The sequence below is a fragment of the Haliaeetus leucocephalus genome, unplaced genomic scaffold, assembly GCF_000737465.1.
Source record: "Haliaeetus leucocephalus isolate CR32 unplaced genomic scaffold, Haliaeetus_leucocephalus-4.0 Scaffold239, whole genome shotgun sequence".
NCBI lineage: Eukaryota > Metazoa > Chordata > Aves > Accipitriformes > Accipitridae > Haliaeetus > Haliaeetus leucocephalus.
This window is the reverse complement of record NW_010972675.1, coordinates 163677-178834: the sequence shown is the minus strand read 5'-3', so window position 1 is coordinate 178834 and position 15158 is coordinate 163677. Positions and strand designations below refer to the sequence as shown.

Genomic DNA, 15158 nt, shown 5'->3' with positions numbered 1-15158 from the left:
CCTAGTCCTTTAACCATGTTAGGTCTTCCTTCCGCTCTGCTTCTTAAGCACCCTTCATTGGCTCTGCCTCCTGGGTTATGTCAAACAGAAGTTATATGTTTCCACAAGCTGTGTGTTAATCCAGCTTCTCCAAACCAATTCACTTATTCAGCACTGCAGGGTTGACTCCTGCATTAACTTCTAGTGGCTGGCCTCCACTACGCCTTCTGTCACCTTTAACAAACACATTCTTGCCTTCTTCACTACTTTCCCTCATGCCTGGGAAGAGCTTTCCCTCAATGGCTACAAAACCACCTTGTTAGCACCCTTCAAGACTTTTCTCAGAACTCTCTTGGTGTAGAAACCAAACATAGCAGTGAGCAATGGGCAGTCACTAAGACACTGCTTCAATGTATGGCTCATATTGACTCCTTCACTGTATCCATCTGCTGTCTGTCACTTCTCATACCTGAAGTGTGAGCTCTTTGGACAAAGATTTTTTTGTTCTGTTTGTACAGCACTCTTTGTACAGCTTTGTCCATGACAGAGCCTGTTGCATTCAAGCAGTGTATTTCTATTAGTATGATAACACAAGTTTATGAAACAGCAAAGGACCTGGACAGAATTTTTTTTATTATTATTATTTTGTGAGGATAGTCACACTAACTCTCTTTTTTTTTTTAGTACATATATATATATATGTAAAGTGCCTTGGCATATCTAAGATTCTTTTTTAAGAATCTGTTTATCTAAGATTTATGTTTCTAGAACATGGCACCACTAGTACTGCAGTATTCCCCCTACTGTGCAGTGGGGATTAATTAGCTCAAATCATTGCTGTGAATGTGCCATCATTTCCTTCTTTTCTGGGCCTACAAGTAATTTGTTTAGGAATATTTTTAAAAGTCTCCTATTAATTAGAATTTGACTTCCTAAGTCTCTGTACAATCAGACTTCAGCTTCACTAATGATTAGGAATGGAGGTTCATTTTCCTTAATTGTACAATGAGATTTTCTATTATTTCATCTATGACTATTGCTTCTGAAACAATGAAGATTACTTCTATTTGTTGAATTTCATTGAGTTTGAAATTAAGAAAAAAACACACACAAGAAATATTTTCGGAGATGCTTGTTTTGAAATAGATAGTTTTGCATGCATCTTCTCATGCCTACCCTGAATCCGAGGCCACCTGATCTGCTTGCAGACTTCAGGTGTACATTTTAATTTGGTGGCCTCCACTTTTAAATTCCTCTCTTATTAAGGTACGAACTCCACTCCTATTAATAAATGGTCCATGTAACAATACAATTGGAGGGTCAGTTTGTGTAAATATGAGAAAATAAACTCACAATAACAATCAATTCCAATGAGGGGTTTTATTTAAATCACTCGAAAGTGTTTCCAAGTCTTTCACCTAAAATGTCAGGCTTTACAAAGCAATTGATTTTTGCTTTTCATTACGAAGTCACTTTTTTCTTGGTTGTAGATTAATGAAATGCATCAACAATTATCACTTTTACCATAGTTTTCTAGTTTTAGATTTTAACAGCCAGAACTGGCTGTTTTCATTCAGAGATCTGCCATCATATAATTTTTCCTTGTTAGGGGTGCAAAATGAACAGCTGGATTAGACCACTATAATGTTTTCACTTGGGTTAAAAAAAAAAAATCATCACCTATGGATGCTTCCAGCAAAGTATGCATAAGTGGCAGCTTTCTCTTAGACTTCTGTAGCATAAATAAGTAGTAAGAAAAAGCCTCAGATCTGTTTTGGAAAAATTGCAGATTTAAGCATAAAATGATGTCTCTAGCTTGTCTGAGGGGAATTATCATATAAAGCATATTGATATCATATTCCTTTGCCATAACTGAGAATGCTGTAGTGCGTGAAACATGTCTAATTTATTAATATAAAAGTAAAGAAATTAATATTACTCTGTGCTAGTTACTATAGGAAACAAAAGTAATTAACCAACTCCCTCACCCCCAATGGCCTTGGGTGCCAAGCTTGCTAAGTCCACCATGATAGGCAATATAATCTTCATTCTGGGAATGTCTACAAAGAATGAAAGCAGCTCCTCAAAGAAATTTAGGGGTCACATTCTTCTTTGCAGTGTTGTATATGCAAAATATGAGATATCTTTTCCAGATCTGCCCACCCCTTTCTGAACTTGTTAATACAGTATATTCTTCTGCAATTTTTCTTCAAAAGAAACTTTCTACTGGCAGTCACATGATATTCACTATCTCTTAGGCACAGTTTTTATATTTTCTCCATTTACACATTTTGTTGTTTTTATTTTAATCTGAAATGAAAGTTACACAGTTGAAATATAAAGCAGCTTTTTCCCTAAGAAGGGGAAAAATCAGATTGTAAATTTTGTTTAAGGAAAGCCAGAAAAAACAGATTCCTATTTCAACAGTATTAGCAGCTCTGCTTCCTACTAGCTAGTGTCTGGAAACAATCATTGCTTACCATACAGCTTACTACCCTGCTATAAAATTACTGTTGAAGCAAATAACATGAGACAAGAAAAGGATTTTCCCTCCGCACAACATAGAATATATGTTTATCCTTCAGGCAATCAAACTACTAGATTTTTCCCTAAAATAAGTCCTAGGTATGAAAACATTCAGAAACACTGCAAATAAGATAACTTGTAATATTATGTCAATAGAAATATCTTTGTCATAAAAGTCCATTTCAGAATATGCTAAAATTCTTACATGGTCTTGGTTAATACAGGTAAATCAAATCTTTGTGCATGTGGCTATCAGATTTTAAGGTGGTATTCACACATTCATTTCAGCCCAGGGAAGCATTATTTCAGGGCTGTCACATTTGACTCCTCTCAGATTACAGCCAGGATGGGTTTAGGCAGAGTAAAGAAGTGGCCTTTATAAACTGGTACTCTAATGACCTTCTTAGTACCTCTTTTTCTTGAGTGACTTATTCATCGGGTGGCTGTGGGTATGATGATCTTAGGCAGAATGGTGTAAATTACAAAGCTTTTATCTAAAAAGTACGGCTGCAAGTAGCAGGTCTGAAAGCATCAGGTCTGACATACTTATGAGTTGGGCTGTGCATTCACAGATTGTCTGGAGGCAGATAACTGCCTTTGTATAGCAAGCACTGCAAGTATGACACATCAGACCTATTGCAAGTGCAATGTATAGCTGATACCCACGAGACACCTTTTAAGATATGCCAGTCTTACTGGGTGTTGGGCAATGCATACCAAAGAAGTAGAGTTGTTCTACACATGCACAGTGACCATTTTCTGGGACTTCCAGATATCTGCTAAGTCTGTGCCCCGAGCAGAAAGGCAGCAAGCTACAGAGAAACATAATCAGGATGCAAATAGACGTCTTGATTAATAAATATGCCAGTGAATTTTGCAGACTACTTGTGGATGACTTGCAAGCAGCAGAAGAATTACACCATGAGCAAAGTCGAATGATTTGTTTTGTCTAAATTTAATGCTGACCTGTGGGGTTTGCATGGGAATTTCAGCTCCTGAGTTTTAGTTCCCTTATGGGCAGTGATGAAAGAGACAGATACTTCCATGGGACAATTCAGGACAACACTACATTCCTGCCTTGAATCCCTTTCTAGAGGATTTGTCCATTTTCCTGAGGAATTAGGGAGACGGATCTCTTAGTAGTTAAATTAGATTGTAAATATACACATACAGTTCAAATTGTTCACTTAGCTATAATAAAAAGACCTTTTCAATATCCTGCTGCCGTGGTTACATAGGCTCTACACTATGGTGTTGCATCAGGGATGCTATCCTTCTGCATTAGGGGACACTGAGGTCTCTCTGACTAATACAAGCTCATGAGTGCAGTTTTAATGCTGGAACATCTTGTGTGGCTAATTTGGGTGTGTTGCAGAGGGGTAAAGTTGACTGCCTTTTGCACCTCAGGTCAAAGGCATTTTGATTGAAGGCTGCCACGCAAAAGACCTCAAATCTTCCTGGACTGGCACTAACACTTCAGAGTCTGGACATGATGTGGAAAAGAATACAGCTAGCAGAAATTTGCAAAAAGAGCTACTTTGATAATTTTGTTTGTGGTTTGAGTGCTTTGTACAGCTGTTCATTAAAAATTGAAGATCAGCAGTTAGTATGTCTGCTCAGGAACATATATGTAATCAAATTGATAAGGGAAACTGTTGTCTGTGTATTCTTTTAGCCTGGAAAGTAAAAAAAAAAAAGATCCTAGAAGTGCTTACATTTTTAAGAACTGGTTTTGGCCATAACTAGCAACATTTTATGGACACAGCAGGGATTCTACATAAAACATTCATGCCACTAAATCAGTGCCAGATCATTTGCTTTGGGTCAGTGTAATCTGAGACCACTAGAATTTTGATTTATTTGTCAAACTGCTTACTGTCATTTTTTTTTTAATTAGCTAAGAAGTTATGTTTGTCTTATCTTCTTTCTGAATGTGTTCCCTTTCTGTGTGAAACCAATGGCATATTTTGCTTCAAATATTGGCAACTCTGACTGCCATGTGAAAGGAAATTACATCTGCACTGCTGTGCCATAATATATACTGCAGTTCTGGTCACTTTTTCTGACAGATTTTTCCCAGATTGTTCTTAATTCCTGCTTTCCAAAGAAATGAATATAACTAGAAGTATCTTGTCCGATATGTTTAAGTTCACATGGCATCTCCAATAATAACTAATGTTCACACAATGCCTCTCTGTTAAAAATCCCCAAATATTTGACACTCAGATAATATGTCATGCCTGATTCTCTAAGGCAATGACTATCCTGTACAGAAGGCATTTGCTGTTAGTGAGATACTGAGCTATACTTCATGAAATGCAGCTCAGCATGGGATACTCTTTGGGGATCCATGTACATGGGACCATATAATCCAGCATGAGTTAGAAGCAGGCAAAAGAATGAAGTCATACATTCACCAACCAATGTCAAGATGAGGTAGATAAATGGCTTAATGAAGCTTACATGTATATATTCTAATATGCATTTTATTTCAGCTTCTCAGTTTAATGTAGACCTTGAATTATCAGTTTATTATCATTGTTTATAAAAAATTCTGCCCTAAATCCCATTTAAGTTCAGTGTGACATCATTTGAGAAGTGTTTTTGTCTCCTTGTGGAAAAGGTATCACAAAATATTAAAATACCTGACCATTGCCTCTAGGCACAACCGCATTTTCTGTGATCAAACTAGCAAATAATTTCTACCAATTGTTTCCCTGAGTGAAATGTAAAATATTCTTGTCTGTGAAAAACAAGAAGACTTTCTTGCCTGTTCTCTAGGCTGTTCTGAAGAAGAATTAAAAGATTGAAGACTGAGTAAGCTCTCTACTTTCAGAGTGTTCAAGTTGCTCAGTCTTAGTTACCTTATTTTTTAATTATGAGGCAAGTTTTCCCAAGAATGACATTAACAAAAATAGTTATAATGGAAATTCTTTCTGCATTTTTCTTGTCAGATTTCTGGAAGCCTTGATCCTGCAAATAAATACCTGTGTATAATTTCACTTACATAAGCGGTCTCACCTGAGCTCTATGACTTGCTTGCACGTGTCTGACTGCAGTTCTCAAGCTGTGTATTTTAGCGGTGTGTGGAAACCAGCCATGTCATTTTTTTTGAAAGAGAACCCTAACTATAAAAAATCAATGCTGCTTTACACAGTGTGTTTTACTCTCAAAGGCTATTTTCTTACCCTTCAGGATAGTGACTTCACACCAAACTCATGAAGTCTGAAAAAATTACAAGCAAGAGAAGCATGTCTCCAAGAGAAACATGAAATGTTGTTTAAAGGGTGATTTATGACAGCAGTAATATATTATATGCTGTTTTGCAAAGAATGTAATTAATGAACAAATTGAGCTTCTGTGACTTTAACTATATTATGGCCTTTGAAAGAAATGAACATTTATACATCTGAACCTACAAGATATGTTTTTATATAACTACACACAAAATATATTATGACTTTGCTATTTTCTCTTGCTTCATCTCCATCATCTTAATGTATGTCCGTTACTTGGCACCCAGCCTAGTACTGTCACAAGGAGTTTATGGAAAAGTGTGCCAACATCTAGTCCTTCCCACTAGAGACACTCTGCCACATGTTTAAGCATGACCTTCTCAAAAGATCAGAGAAAGTGGGTGGAATTTTTTTCAGACCAATCACCATGGTGTTTAGAGGGACTAAAATGTTGCATTTTAATGACACAATGCTGTGTGGCAGAAAAAAAATCTATGCCTCTGATTCCTTTGAGGGATTGTTCTGCAATCTTTCTAACAGTTCCCATGTGCATATGCAATCAGTAAGTTTAATTTATGACCCTTGTTGCTTTCTAAATGTTTAATTAAGTTAGTGCTTAGCACTGACTCATAAACCTATAAAAGCAGTAAACTGATTATTCACTGCACCTGCCCTCCTAATATGTGTTAGTAATGAAAGCTGCTAATCAGCAGCCATGGTGCTAAAAGTTTTCTATCAAAGCACTTGTAAAGTAAGGGCATGCCTTGCAAGCAAAAGCATGGGAGAAGGAGGGGGATGCAGGAAGGAGCAAAATCAACAAAAATCTCTTGCAAGAGAAAAGAACTTACATGTTTCCTTTGCCATCGTACACCCATCTAGTGCTGCCAAGTCCTTCATAGTCTGAAGCCCAATAATACAGGCATGCATTAATGTGCAAGATAAACAGCAAGTATCCAGTTGTTCGAATGACCCTATAAAAGTCAACAGATTCTTTTAAAACAACTTACATTTTTCCTTCCTTTTAATATGGAACCCACTGCTTTTTTGGATCAACAGTGTTTATGTTAAGCATCCACTAAGTAGTTCCCCACCTGTATTGATTCTGTGAAAAAAAGAGCTGGCAGTTACCTGTCCCTCATGTTTGTCCAAGGTCAAATAAATATCTTTCCTAGAATATTTGACACAGGGTAATTTCTAAATTATCATTCCCTGAGTACTTCATAATCCTCTGCATTAACTGGCTGTGAATATTTACAGACATTTGAAGCTATATTAATGAGGCTAGAGGGTACAAATTAATGTGTTTGCCAAACTCTGTTCAAGATAGGCTCTAAACTTGTGAACCAAAGCCAAGAAATGTCTGAGGTCAGAAATGAACTGTTTTACAAGAGCTGTGCTAGGAAGTCTGCAGTAGATCCGCTAAATAGTATGATTTACTGGCTACAGCAGGAGTTATATCATTCCTAATCCCAGTTCTTATGCTTATGGCCAGTTCTTTGAAGAACATCAACGATGAACTACTTAAGCACCAAGCAGCTTTCTGTTTAATACAATAATGATCTCATTGTATATCCTCTGTTCAGTGCATGAGGATCAAAAGGAAGATCTCCTGGATTTAGCTCTCCATTCAAATATTCATACAGGCAAGGGATAAATAAGCAGGAAAAGTACAGGACTTGCCTAAACACAGGAAGTCTGGTACATAATGAGTTCATCTGCTACAGCTAGAATTCAGTGCAGTTTGCAGTGCATAGTAACTGAGTGCATGGTTTTATGAAAATTTTATAAGATCTAACTAAGTTAGGTCTATAAACTAAGTTAATGGGAGATAACATCTCTGTGGTTGCTTCTGTATTATGCATTCCCTTGCTGTTTCTTGAGGTGCCATTGCATGCCCTCCTTTGCCTCTCCATGCCATTGAGCAATTTATCTACAGGTACTCTTCGTCTTTAGGATGTTGACAAATGAATGCCACTTCTCTCTTTAAATGTTGGTGTTCTTCCAGGACAGCTCTGTTTAGGATTGTAAGCTTTTACGAACAGCAGATAGCGGATGCGATCTAGTAATATTACAATATTGACCATGCTGGGTCTTGTGCACAAGTTTGAATCCATGCAGCTGGACTCCTGAGGTCAGAGTAAAGGTTTTGAAAGCCTTTGCTACAATATGTATTATATTTCTCTAGGCACATGTTGAATCTACCACAATGGGTAGGTAAGATGTAGTAACTTTTGCTAGCTGTATTTCAAAACTAATGAGTTTGAGAAGAGAGTCCAACCAGGCACATATACTTGATGTGTAGAAGTTTAGTTTGACATTATCCAGTTAATTGGTGCCTTATCGCTCAGACGGTGACCATACCAAGATCTCAGATCAAAACAACATTGCTACATTCAAATAAAATGCAGTGGTTTGCACAAACAGCCCATCTTTTTTTTTTTTGTATTTTTCAGCTCCCATCTGTACTCTTCTGTATAACTACCTCTCTTCTCCACTTGTTCTTTTTCTTTCCTTACCCTAATGCCTTCTGGTAAGACAATTAAAAGATCTTTGCCATATAAATGTTTTTACTAATGAGTACCTCAAAAACTTGGAGTCAGTGTTTTCTGAAGTATGTTTTAAAGCATTGTATCAGGGCATGGCATGGCATATTTAATAGGTGTTTTGCAAATACAAAATATAACATTTTGGTAGGACAGTATGCAGACATTTTTTTTTGACCACAAACCTTAGCAATGCACTGATGGGAAAGCCTATAGATAATAAAGTGTTAATACTGTTAACGCCATATATGCTGAGCAATATTGAAATCCATGTTCCCTACCATTGTTTTTCTGCACATCTTCAAAGAGATTTAAAATTACATTTCAGTTATGAAGAGTGCTCTATTTCACAAGTTTCAGGTTTCTGGCCTCTTAAGGGTATGAGGTAGAAAATGGATTCACTTTGTAATATTTACATTCTGCAATTTACATTCTGCATTTTACATTCTGCAAGTGATTAAATACTGGAAAATGCAAGTGGGCCTGTGACCAGGAAGAAAAGACACAAGCAGCAACAGACAGTTGTGGCACTCAACAAATACCATGCTACAATACTGTCTAACAAGGCAGAACAGCTTTGCAGAGTAGCTGGCTCTGTCTTTTCAGCTACTTCGTACATTTTACATGACCAGTGAGATCTTACTCTGTGTGTCAGCCTTTCCAAACCAGCACCTTCCCTGTTTTTTGACACACAAATCAACATCACATTTTTCAAAGTTAGGCTAGTTTGAAGATACACGCATCCCATTCTCAACTTGCCTTTTAAACAATCATTTCCCATCCCATACTTTTATATAGTGTGAAACTGTCCATTGCAAAACTGCTTATTTGGGTGAAAATAGGTTTGCTAATTTGTTTCCATTTCCTTGAAATCCATTTACACACAACATTGTTGTTACATACGAACTAATTACTTGATTCCAAACCATCTATATTAAAAATCTGTATCTCCCAGGACTTACTACAAATATTATAGGAGATACAGAAGAGTCGTTGAATTATGACTCCAAAGCAAAGGACATAATATGGGAAATAATTAATTTTAAAAGTTCTCAACATTAGAAAAAATTAAAAAGTACAAGCAAGGCAGATGAAAACCCATTCTTTTTAATGAGATTAGAAATTGGAGAAGATAGGGAGGCAGTGATTCAGCAACTGACAAGAAATTTCTTCATCTTGTGGAAATTCAGAAAAGCCTCTCTTGTACCAACAAGAATTTAAAAAAAGAAAGAAAAAAACCCCCCAACAACCAAACAACAAAAGACTCTTCAATAAGTGAAAGGAGAGGGCAACATGAGAATAAGCTTTGTGGAGGTTACCATCTTCAAAAATACTTTAGTAGAATTTTCAAACTTCTAAGTTTTGTTTCATTTCACAGGTACACAAAAATATGAAAGAGATGATGTTTCAACCTCTTCAAATTTAACTAGTCTCTAAATCTCATAAAATATCACATTTGCAATATATAAATACCAAGTCTATCATTTAAGTGCAATAATGTCTGAAATAGAATAAGACAGTAAACAGCAGATTCTTATTTCTACAGCAGCAGCACACAAGAACAATACATGCCCCAAAACTGGGACAGGGAAAAAAAATCTGTTGGCGTAGGAGTTGCACAAGATAAACTAGGGCTGATGACATTGACAGTAGATGACAATAATGGTGACACAGTAGATACGTTCATTGTCTCTTAGCAGCATCACTGACAGCTGAGGGGCCTATGAAACTTGCCATAACCATGTCCATGGACTGCTTGAGTTGGAATAAAAATTCTTCTTGTCAATGCAGAAGGTGAGAACATAGTGCAGCAGACAACAGTCATAATCACTATTTGAGATCTGTGCTGAGTTGATTCTCATTCCAAGTTTAGTCAATGCAGTGGATGATCAAGTTTCTGTATATGCCAGGTTCATGGTGAGAGCATATTTGAAGAAAAATATTGACACAGGCTCAAGCTCTTAAGTTTTATTAAGTACAAATAAACAGCTACTGAGGATTTGGCACTGCTATTAGCAACCTGAAGGAACTGTTCTTTAGCTCTTTCACTGAAGAAACTTCCTTCTGATACTTCTGATCAGTTAAATTTTGGCAGGAGCCTATGTTTGGTGCACATTTTGCCTGAACCAGGCCAGCTGAACTGAGCTAGATTTCATTTTACAGTTGTTATTTTAATGATGACAGTAAAGACAGATATTTTAAAAATCTTAAATTGAACAATAAAAGATGTATCATATTCCATCCAATGCTTCACTGACAACTCATGAAATCAAATGAAATGCATTCTGTGCCAAGCTTTGCATGCTACAAGAGTTTAATAAGCACATACCTGTAGATGTATGCTTTGTCCAGAATAGCTTCCAAACGATCATTAAACTCAAAGAATGTGTTATGCTGAATGGGAAACAAATGAAAGTAACTCAATCACTATTCTTCATTACACGTCTTATTATAATAGTACTGACATTAGTTCATATACACATTTTGAAAATAATGGATTTTTCAGTAGTCTGACTTTCTTTAAACATTTAACTAAATAGTGAACTGCAAAACCAAAGATGAAAATTGAGTTAAACATTGTTTTGGGTGTTAAGTGTCCCATTAATCTGATTATAGAAATAACCTTGCTGTTTAGGTCAGACTGCTTCAGATGAATGACTTCTATTTCCTCAAACAAATATAATTGCTTGGGCAACTTTATCAGAGAGAATTACACACATAAAAATCCCTTTTTTCTCTTTCTGAAATTCCAATAATTCTCCAGTAACTCATCATATGTATCAACAACCACATACTAGATGATACCATGTAGTATCAACTGCTGCTATATCGAATTCTTCCTGTTATTTGTAGTTTAGCTTTCATGATAGCCCTTAATATTCACATGTAGCTTTTTTCTTTGTTTTTATTCAGTACACATCTGTTTGCCTTATATGAGGTACTATTTAACTTTTCATTCTTTCATATTGTTTTGGTTCTGATTTATGGAATTTTGAAGTTTTGTTGAAAACTGAAGAGTACCCTGATTTTATTCTCAGAGTTCTTGTGTCTCCCTCCAATTTTAAATGAAAGCCAATTCTTTGTCAACATACTGATTATGTGAAGGGGAATGTATTTAGTTGCAGAGTGACCTACTAGATACTGTGAAATGCAGGGAGAGGGTTGCTGTCTAATCCCTTCTCAGACCCTTCATTGCACAGCTCCAGATGTCTTTGGACTCAATAACAAAAGTGGATTTGTGCTTGTTAAGTATGCTGTGTATAGTTTATGTTGTCCTTAAAATTCCCTCCTTTGCTCCTAAACACCTGAAATTACTAACAGAAGGGGAAAATACATTAACTAGTGATCTTAAATTAATTTTTCTGATCTTTGAAAACCAAACAGGTAATTTAAGATTAATCTAATTTAAATAATGGAAACAAACCAGCCTTAGTGACAGAATACCTTTTGAAAGTAGGAAATAATAAAGTCAGAAGAAAGCTTCATTTGGCTAGACTATAACTTGTGTTTTTTGTTGGTTTATTTTCTGATGTTGTAGCTTATCCTGAAGGTATTTTCCAATTTCTAAATTTCATATTCCTAAATATTATAAACAACTTTCAATTGGGTTGTAAAAACATTTCTGTGTGGTTAGCCATCCATCACTAACACAGATCTTACCTTTAGCATCCTATTTGCTCTAAATGCTGGGTTAAATCCAAAGAAGAAGTATAAAATGTCAAACGGCAATACTGATACCACATCGAGCTGTTGAAGAGCAGAGAGGTCAATTTAAACTTCACAATAATCATAATGCATTTACTTGCTGTCAAAAACCTACTTAGATTGGATCGTGATTGAGTGTAATATTTGAACAGTCAGCATGCTAAGCCTGTAACTTCCCAAGTACTGACAGGCAAGATTATCTCTTTGAAAAAACACCAACAGCTTTGCTCTGCCCTGCTTTTAAGTCCCCCATGCCTGAGATTTTAATCTGTTTCATGGGGATTATTAACAGTATCTCAGATATTTGGTTGCTAATAGATTCTGTTATTTCGATTACAGTTCTGACGAGAATAAAATGGTAGGCATGTGGCTGGTGAGTGGAGGTGGGGAGAGAAATCCACAAGCCCTTCTTAGAAGTCCTACAGCTTTAAAACCAGACTGCCTAAAGCAACCTGGGGGAGCACAATGAATTAGACTCCTTGCTTGCAACCTCCAGAAGCCATGTGTTCCAAACAACAGGTTCATCATAGGATGGTAAGTCTGGTTGTTGGGGTTTTTTTTAATAGATATTGTCTTTTGTTACATTTGGGTGCTTCTTCTTCCCATATCAGTAAGATTTTCAACATCTCCCTGCAGTCCATCAACTGTGTGATTACTCTTCTTATCTGCCTACTTTATTCTTCCCAAGAATTCTGTGAAGGGAAGGAAAGCTGTGGCAAACTTGGCTTTGCCTTTTTAAAGATCCTGTGATGCCTTGCTCTCTTGCTGATATCATTTGGGAACAAAAGAGGGATGTGGAACTGTAGGCTTCATCTCACTGTAATAAAAAATGCCTTTGCTCTGAAAGATGCAACTCATGTTGGCAGCAACTAGCATGCAGCACTGACCTTTTATTCCATGCAAGTAAGATGCAGTTAATAACCAAACTATGTTAAAAAAGCAAAGCAAACCAAAAAATTGATTGAGGACAAACAGCCTTTTATGGCTTCTCTACCTCTCTTAGGCACATGTCTAAGAGGAGGCAAAATTTAGTCAGAAGTGCTTTAATATCAGTAACTGTTAATTAGTACTTAATCATATGACAAATTCCCAGATTATATCTATATCTTGCATGTGGTGAGAACACTCAACTCTCATTAGTTTCTGCAGAAATCAAGAGCACTAAACATACTGCAAGTGTGGACTTAAAATAAAAACATACATATTGTCTTAGTTCTCTTGCTGTAGGTTTGACTCTGTCCTACTCACTTACCTGTACAGCGTATATCCTGTACTTTTGGATAGCTTAACCTCAAGTATATAAGTAGTAATACCACAGTCACTGACACAAATTTAACTCTAAAACAAGGCAGGTGCAAAAGTATTTACAGAAGAGGAGGGGGCAATAAGTGACATTTCAGAGATGTGGGCTCAATGTCACAGAAGTGTATGTGTATCAGAAATTCAATAGACTACCTATCCTCTGTTGGCAAAAACAATATTTAGGAACAAAATGACCAATTTTGCTAAATCAAATGCATCTTTGTTTTTACAAAGTGCAAGGAGCATCAAAAATCTAATTTTTTGTTTACTTGTGTGAGTGATGACCTATTCAGTACCATGAGGTATTTCATAAGAGTTCACCGAATAGGATTATCATCTAACTTAAAGACTTTTTGTTTAATGAATCTCTGGCAAACCATGCTATTGTCTTGCAGTGTGTGCAGGGATGACCTCACACAAATAAATCAAAACAGAGAATTGTATTAATTCAATTTTATTAATTTATTATTATTCAGTATTAATATTTATAATGGCATTTATAATTATTCTGTTTTACAATTAAACACTGTTTATGAAGATGGCAGTCTTCAGCTGGTGCGCACTGACATGCCATCAAGCCAATGCTTTCTGGTGATGTTCTTAAACCAAGAGTGACTTTCACTGAATGAAAAAAATTCTGTGAAATCCTACAGCCAGACAGTAACATAGGGTCTGCTTACCCGAAACTTCATAGAGTTGTGGTAGAATTTCTTCATTTCCACTCTGTCTGACTACAGTGATAACAAAAGGAGAAAAAGGCATAGTCAAGAACAGAATGTCAAGAGTAAGCTTCTGGTACTCAATAATAATTCACTTCTGATAGTAGGGATGATGACAGTTATATTAATGATGGTCTAAGAATATGAATGGAGAAAGATCTGTAGGAAGAAGAAGTACTTTTATTAGACCAGTTTACATTAGACCACATTTTATTAGACCTACCTGAAAAAATCAAGTTTGAGGTTTGTCCGATTTTTTCCAAGTCTGGCTGTTGGTCTAGCAAAGTACATTACATTTTTCCCACAAATCTTCCTTCTCAAGACATCTGTACCAGTTGGTGCTTGACCCCAACCCCTTCAATTTCAGGGACAAAAACTCCATTTGACTTCAGTGGTTCCAAGAAAAATGCAAAGAACATTTCTGATGGTGCTGTATAAAATTAGCTCTTTGAAAGCTAGTATTAACATGCTAGCATTATTAGCATTATAATAATCAACATTACATTGATTAGTAATGATTAGCTGTTTATTTTTAAATTGCTCTCCATGAGAACTGATGCTAATACCTTAATAGGAAAGGGTAATCACAAGTATCTAAAGAAATGTCTGTTACTATACTTTCTGTATTTATACCAGGGACACTTTAAAAATAGCTTTAAAATCTTAAGGATATTTCCAGCCAACTTTTCACTATTATCCATTTAAATATTAAACTAAATGCAGGAGATCAGGCAGTAGATGATCTCTTCATGGACTAAAATCTATGAATTGTACAAACAGCTTCAAGGGAAATACAAGGTAAGCTTCCTACGTTAGAGTTTTAACCTTGTTCATAAAACATGAGTTTTGTAGGATTTAGGTAAGATTGCCAGTTACTGAATGTCTTGGCATGGAAAAATACATTATACTGCACTGCATTTAATGTCTATCTAAATATATTTGCACAGTTTTATCTGAGATTCCTCTGTAAAGGTATCAGTATTATCTTGTATGCACAATGTGTACAATTTTATGTAAAAGCACTGAACTAAAGCTAGTTCCAAATTGCATTCGAAGACATATAATTTTGAATTTTCTGTCTGTTGGGCACAGTAGTGTCACGGAAGCTACCTAAACTCATTTTTTTCCTCATTAGGCTTTCTTCTATA

The 15158-nt window shown here is 36.1% G+C and overlaps 1 protein-coding gene across 1 annotated transcript in view; it reads right to left on the bottom strand.

Annotated features, from left to right (window-relative positions):
* Positions 1-15158, bottom strand: part of CNGB3 (cyclic nucleotide gated channel beta 3) — a gene marked incomplete at its 5' end in the record, with an annotated part of 52643 nt that overhangs the window by 15763 nt on the left and 21722 nt on the right. The window contains 4 exons of the mRNA XM_010568156.1: positions 6590-6712; positions 10614-10678; positions 11945-12031; positions 13972-14018. Coding sequence (XP_010566458.1) covers positions 6590-6712; positions 10614-10678; positions 11945-12031; positions 13972-14018 — 322 coding nt within the window. The remainder of the gene's footprint in view (positions 1-6589; positions 6713-10613; positions 10679-11944; positions 12032-13971; positions 14019-15158) is intronic.